The sequence below is a fragment of the Microtus ochrogaster genome, chromosome 5 (assembly GCF_000317375.1).
Source record: "Microtus ochrogaster isolate Prairie Vole_2 chromosome 5, MicOch1.0, whole genome shotgun sequence".
Classification (NCBI taxonomy): Eukaryota; Metazoa; Chordata; class Mammalia; order Rodentia; family Cricetidae; genus Microtus; species Microtus ochrogaster.
In genome coordinates this window covers 73,600,391-73,607,591 of record NC_022012.1, presented here as the reverse complement: position 1 = coordinate 73,607,591, position 7,201 = coordinate 73,600,391, and the positions used below count along the sequence as shown (strand labels likewise).

Below are 7,201 nucleotides of genomic sequence, written 5' to 3'. Positions count from 1 at the left end.
CTCGAACTCACAGAGATCCGCCTGCCTCTGCCTCCCGAGTGCTGGGATTAAAAGTATGCGCCACCACCGCCTGGCATGGGCATTAATCTTGAATAGGTAGTAGGCTCATTGGCTCAGTTCCTCATGTAAAAACTTTGATCTGCTCAGTGAAATCATTTATAAGTGTGAAATTTATAATAAAATTATTTATGACTATTTATTTGCTCAACACTCTTAACTTTCTGAATTTAATCTGCTTAGTAGTTGCTGAAACTACACGAATGTGAAAGTCAAAGCGTGATGTCCAGCTGTTGGTTGGCTCCCTCCCTTCCTTTGTTCAGTACAGGTTTTCTTTTAACTGATGTATTGGTTCATTAGTGAAAATAAATACGGTCACAGTACTATTTCTCAGTGCTTTGCAGCAGTTGTTAGTGTCAGTCTCCAAACAGGAGCACTAATGTAATGTACTGGATTTTGTTGTTGCTTTCTGTTGCTTTACCCCTCCTTCCATATCTTGCTGTCATGCTTCCTAATGCCTAAGCAGACTGCATCATCAGAGCGCCGAGGAGAGTGGGAAATCCAGCCCAGCCGGCAGACCAATACCTCATACCTGACGTCTCACTTGGCCGCAGACCGCCATGGGGGTTCAGTACAGGTACCTACTGTCTTCCCTGGCCTTCTCAGCCTGTCTAGTAGAATGTTGGTTTGCTCTTGCAGTTTGGGTTCCTTTCAGATGGTCACTTACAGCAGGGGTGAGTTGCTTCTTTTTAACTGTTTATCTCTGTGCTGATTTTCTGTGTGGACTTTGGTAAAAGTAATTTTTTGAGATAATAACTGCTTTTTATCATTGACTTAGAAACATCTGCGTGAATTCTGTTTTGACTTAATCCGACCTATAATATTGATCTACTCGTGATCTACAAAATACCATCAAGGTAGAAAGCGTTAGTATCTGAATTGTAACTTAAAATTGGAGCCTTCCAGTACTGGAGGTATGCATGTGTAGCTCACCCTGTGATGATAGAGGGTTTAGCACCTGATAGCCTGGGAGTGTTGACAGATTAATTTCCCGAGCAGCTATCTAAGAAGTGGAGCTATATTCTGTTTACTCTGGAATAAATTTGGTCTTGAAATTATTTGTTTTTATTTGAGCTAGCCTAAGGTTTTCTTCTCTGTTTGGTACCAGGATATCTTCTATCTCCTCACTTTTCTTGTGTGTAACTTTTAAAATCCTAAAGAAAAGTCAACTGAACATTTTTCTCATACTGATGACTCACTAGTTGAGGTATAAAAATGAACTCCCTCCATATAAATAAATCTTAATAGGCCTGATCTTCTAGAATATGCTTTAATAAGAAATTACTTACTGGAAAGATCTTTTTATTTGTAGGAAGTTGAGACACCTTTAGTCCTATAAAGTACTTCATAGAAACATGAAGTAAAATGATGAGTTGAACACACAGATTTGCTTTTATCTTCTGAAGCAGTGATAAAGAAATCTTTTTAAACTTCGCATGGTGGTACAGGCCTTTAGTTCCATCATTCAAGGGGCAGAGGTGGATGGATTTCTATGTTTTTAAAGCCATCCTGGTCTACATAGTGTGACTGAGCCAGCCAAAGTTACATAGAGAGACCTTGTCTCCAAAAAAAGAAAAGAAGAATAAAAAGAATTGTTTAGCCGGGCGATGGTGGCGCACGCCTTTAATCCCAGCACTCGGGAGGCAGAGGCAGGCGGATCTCTGTGAGTTCGAGACCAGCCTGGTCTACAGAGCTAGTTCCAGGACAGGCTCCAAAACCACCGAGAAACCCTGTCTCGAAAAACCAAAAAAGAAAAAAAAAAAAAAGAATTGTTTAGAGGTGTATAGGTCTATAAAAGGTGGAAAAAACAGTAAGTGCAACAAAATGTTGGAAGCTGAATACAACTTAAATAACAAGAGTCCCAGAAAACTGGATCTTAGTTTGTTCACCCTGGAATTTCCAAAAAGGCTCAAGACTTGGCCTTCTTTTAAGTTGAGGAGTGTTAACAGGGCATATAGAAGAGTGGTGGAAAGTCTAAGACAAAGATCCTTCATGTTCTCTTCTTCACCAGAGACCACATCCTTATTTGGAGAGGGGAGGTGGGCATCAGTCCTTCCCATCTGATTCTGTGTCCTCCTACATCCCCCACCCCCAGCACAGGCCTCACCTTGTTTCAGGACCTAGACAGCTGTGGGTAAAGACCATACAGTCAGTGACATACAGCTGCCTGATTTCTTGTTCAACCTGGAAATGCTGAGTAGCTAATACTGAAATGAAAAATGCAGGGACAAAACTAGAGAGATGGCTCAGCAGTTACTTGCACTTGTTGTTCTTGCAAAGAACCCAGGTTTGGTTCCCAGTACCCACATTGAAGCTCACAATCATCTGTAACTCCAGTTTCAGAGGCTCTAACACCCTCTTCTGCTTCCATGGGTACCAGGTTTACATGTGTACACCAACATACATGCAAGCAAAATGCCAATACATATAAAAAATTTTAAGAAAGAAATACAAAGGAAAAATTTTGCTGATAGAACAACATGACAAAATAACATCAAATTAAAAAGAAAACACACTTATACACAACAAGCTGAGCAGTGGTGGTGTATTCCTTTAATCCGAGACCAGAATTTTGAGGTATAGGCAAGTGGATTTCTCTGTGAGTTTGAGGTCTGATTTACAGAGTGAATTCCAGGATAGCCAGTACCACACAGAGAAACCCTATCTCAAAAAACAAACCAAACAAACAAAACAGAGAAAGCAGTGAAACAGCAACACAACACAAAATGAATTATCCAAAAGTACACAGATCTCTTATTGTAGAAAAGTAGATGTTCTTCTTTCTTTAGAATTAAAATGAACAGTGTGCTAACAGTTTATGTATCAGTCAGTGTGTGGAGAAATTCCTTGGGGAGTTATACAACTTCTTTCCTGAAAGTTGAGGATATTTACATATCATATTCAAAATGAAACTAACATATCTGCCATAAAAAAACAAAGAAACTAAGGTTTTGTTTGTTTTTGTTTTAAAGTGGGTATCTAGACTGAGGGATTGAGGTACACACCAGCCAGAAGGAAAATTGAAGGGTACTAATAGGGAAGTACTCTCCCTAGAAATGGCATAGCCAAGTCACCCTGAAGTATAATCCAGAGTTGTCAAGACCCAGCTATTCTCATGTGTCAGTTGACATGCACCCTCTTATTTTAAACAGTTTTTATTAGGGCCTTGGAGAAATGGCTCACAGTTAAAAGCACATGCTGCTCTTGCAGAGGATCTAAGTTCATTCAGTCCTCAGGACGTCAGGCAGCTAACTGCAACACTAGGGGATCTCACACCTTCTTCTGGTCGCCCTGGGCACCTGCACTCAAATACACATACCCATTGTCCTAACTTGCTTTTTTTGATAAACACCGTGACCTGAAACTTGGGGAGGAAAGGCTTTATTTCTTCTTTCAGTTTGAAGTCACTGAGGAAAGGCAGAAACTAAAGTTGAGACTATTAAGAAACATTATATACTGACTGGCTTGTTCAGTCTACTTTTTCTTTGCTTTTTTTAAAAATTTTATTTACTTATTATGTATTCAGTGTTCTGCCTGCATGTGTATGCCTGTAGGCCAAAAGAGGGCACAGATCTCATTACAGATGGTTGTGAGCCACCATGTGGTTGCTGGGAATTGAACTCAGGACCTTTGGAAGAGCAGACAGTGTTCTTAACTGCTGAGCCATCTCTCCAGCCCCAAACCTGCTTTTTTATATAGCCCAGGACCACCTGCATGCTGTGACCTGGGCCTTCCCACAGCAATCAACAATCAAATTGAAGCTCCCTTCCCAGCTGACCCTTGATTGTGTCAGGTTGACAAAAAATTAATTGGCACACTATACTGGACATACACAAATATAATTAAAAATAAGTCATTTAGAAACTTATTAGCGCCAGGCGGTGGTGGCACACGCCTTTAATCCCAGCACTCCGGAGGCAGAAACAGGCAGATCTTTGTGAGTTCGAGGCCAGCCTGATCTACAAAAGGTAGTTCCAGAACAGGCTCCAAAGCTACAGAGAAACCCTGTCTCAAATCCCAACAACAAAAAAAAGGTTTTATTTGCGTAAGTTTTATAGAATTGGCTTCATCATGACATCTTCATACATTATTTAATGTATTTACCACCCATTACCCTCTTTTTCCCTCTCACTCTGCAGACCCCTTCTTTACAGCTACTCTAATGCTGTGTGTGTGTGTGTACGTGTGTGTGTGTGTGTGTGTACGTGTGTGTGTACTAACACATGCCAGTAAGTTTAATTCCAACTGTTTACAGGAGCATACTGGTGCCTACAATAGTGAAAGAAATGTCCCTTCCTTCCCACAGTAATCACTGGCTGCCTACTAAACCTCAAGGAGGGGTGGAGACTTCAGCATCCACCACTTCTAATATGAGCAGATAACCCTTGGTTACACAGGCTTCTGAGGGAAACTTTACTAAGAAAAAGAAACAAAGCAAACAAACTACAACAGCCGTGTTTTCTTTCTTTCTTTCTTTTTTTCTTTTTTTGGTTTTTTGAGACAAGGTTTCTCTATGTAATAGCCCTGGCTGAGATCCACCTACCTCTGCCTCCCGAGGACTGGGATTAAAGGTGTGCGCCACCGCTGCCTGGCTAAGAGCAGTGTTTTCAAAAGGGCAATCTTTGCCAGGTGGTGGTGGTACCCTTTAATGTCAGCGCTCGAGAAGCAGAAGTAGGAGGATCTCTGGGAGTTCGAGGCTAGCCTGTTCTACAGAGTGAATTCCAGGACAAGCCTCAAAGTTACAGAGGAAACCCTGTATTGAAAAAACAAAAAAAAAGTTAGGAGATTCCCTGGGTGACCCCAACTGCTAGTACAGAAGGGCAGCTTTCACCAAACTGGTAGTCAGGAGTTTGGGGAGCTATTTCAACAAAACGATGAAAATCTAGGATACTCTGATAGTCTTAATATCACTAAATAAACTATTTTGTCATTATAATATCTCAATAAGCTATTGAAGTAAATGATTGCTCAGTAAATTCTGCTTGTCTAGCATATACACATCATTGGGTTCATTCCCTAACACTGTAGTAAATAATAAATAAATACATACATATATACATACATAAGACTTTCGATAGAACTAATGTTTTACCGTTAGTATATGAGAATTAATATAAAATAATTCTGTTTTAAAATTATTTTTAAAAGTTTGTTTGCGGCCGGGCGGTGGTGGCGCACGCCTTTAATCCCAGCACTCGGGAGGCAGAGGCAGGCGGATCTCTGTGAGTTCGAGACCAGCCTGGTCTACAGAGCTAGTTCCAGGACAGGCTCCAAAGCCACAGAGAAACCCTGTCTCGAAAAACCAAAAAAAATAAAATAAAAAATAAAAAAAAAAAGTTTGTTTGCGTGTATATGTACCACATGTTCAGGTGCTTTGAGAACACAGAAAAGAGCACAAGATTCCCCAGAACTAGAGTTAAATGCAGTTGCAAGCTACTTTATGGGTGAGCACTGGGAACTAAGTTGGGTCCTCACGGGGAGCAGCAAGTGCTCTTAACCACTGAGTTATCTCTCCAGACAAACTTTTGGGTTTTTGTGACAAAGGGTCACATAGTCCTGACTGGCCTTGAAGTTATTATGCAGCCAAGACTAACCGTGAACTCCTAATCTTCCTGCTTCTGTGACATGAATAGTACAATTACACACTACCACACTTGGCCAAAACTATGCTTTTTGCAAATCAGTACTATTTCTAAAGCAACAGATATCCCTTTGGTTTTTGTTGTTGTTTTTGTGTTTTGTTTTACTTTTGTTGTTGTTATTACTTGTCTTCCCTTTTTAAAATTTTGTTTGTTTTTTATTCATTTATTTATTTTTAAGGTTTATTTGTTGTGTATGCCTGTATGCCAGAAGAGTGTACCAGATCTCATTATAGATGGCTGTGAACCACAATGTGGTTGCTGGGAAATGAACTCAGGGCCTCTTGGAATAGCAGTCAATGCTCTTAACCTCTGAGCCATCTCTCTAGCCCCTTTTTTTCTTTCTTTCTTTTTTTTGAGACCGGGTCTCACTATGTAGACCAGACTATGCTGGAACTCAGAATTCCACCATCTCTCCTATCCGCTACCTCTGCCTTCCAAGTGCTAGGAATAAAGACATTCACCACGAGGCCTGGCTTGGTTTCCCTTTGTTTTCAAAGCAGGATCTCTCTGTGTATTCCTCACTAGCCTCAGATTGCAGTCATCCAGCCTCTCCTGAGCTGAGATTACAGACGTGCACTGCCATGTCAGAATATGTGTCTGCATTCTTTCACTTTACAGAGGCACTTGGTGAAGTCTTCTGAGCCTAACCGGGAGAACCTACAGCCCCATCTCTCTTGGGTAGAGTGCAAATTGCCAAGCTGAAGACCATGTGTTCTGATAAAGTATGGACATTTTGGTTTTAGCCTATTTAACTGTCAAGGCACCCTGGTTTCCATTTTTTAGTATTTCTACAGATCTTCTGCCTTAAAGACCTAAATTCAAGAAGACAAAATACTTTTTGAAGACAAAACACTAACGGTATGGTGGCACCTTTAGTCCCAGCACTCAGGAGACAGAGGCAGGTTTATCTCTTTGAGTTTGAAGTCAGCCTGGTCTACATAGTGAGTTCCAGGACAACCAGAGCTGTGCAGTAAGAACCTATCTTGAACTTCTCCCTTCCCCCCAGGAAGCAGTTCGAGAACCGCCTGTAGTCTCAGCTAGTCAGGCAGAAGGCAGGAGAAACAGTTGAGCTCAGGAATTTGAGGCCAGCTGGAACATTCTAACAAGACCCCATCTCAGAAAAGAGAAAGGTGGCAGTTCCTAACGCCTGTACAGTTTTTTATGGTGCTTCAGATCTCTAGTGCACATCATACTTAACAGCCATATAATATTTGGTAGAGAATATGAACTTGTTGGCCCTATACACACTTACAGAGAATGTGTGTAGAGGTACGTGGAGGTAGACTCCAGCCCTATCACAATAGTGCTTGTTCTGTTGCACAGCTGGGTAGGAATACACACACACACACACACACACACACACACACACACACATATATATATACTCTCCTGCAAACTTGAAGTAGGTTCATGTAATACCTGATAATCCCCAGATTTTTATTTTTTTTTAATTTTTTAAAAAGATTTATCTGCCGGGCGGTGGTGGCACACGCCTTTAATCC

The 7,201-nt window shown here is 41.0% G+C and overlaps 1 protein-coding gene across 4 annotated transcripts in view; it reads left to right on the top strand.

Moving 5' to 3' along the window:
- Positions 1–7,201, top strand: part of Csnk1g1 (casein kinase 1 gamma 1) — a 122,669-nt gene that overhangs the window by 97,634 nt on the left and 17,834 nt on the right. For 2 of the 4 annotated variants that reach the window (XM_005347751.3, XM_026779159.1), the window contains exon 11: positions 524–634. The exons of the other annotated variants lie outside the window; for them this stretch is intronic. In XM_005347751.3, coding sequence (XP_005347808.1) covers positions 524–634 — 111 coding nt within the window. The remainder of the gene's footprint in view (positions 1–523; positions 635–7,201) is intronic. 4 annotated transcript variants of the gene reach the window in all.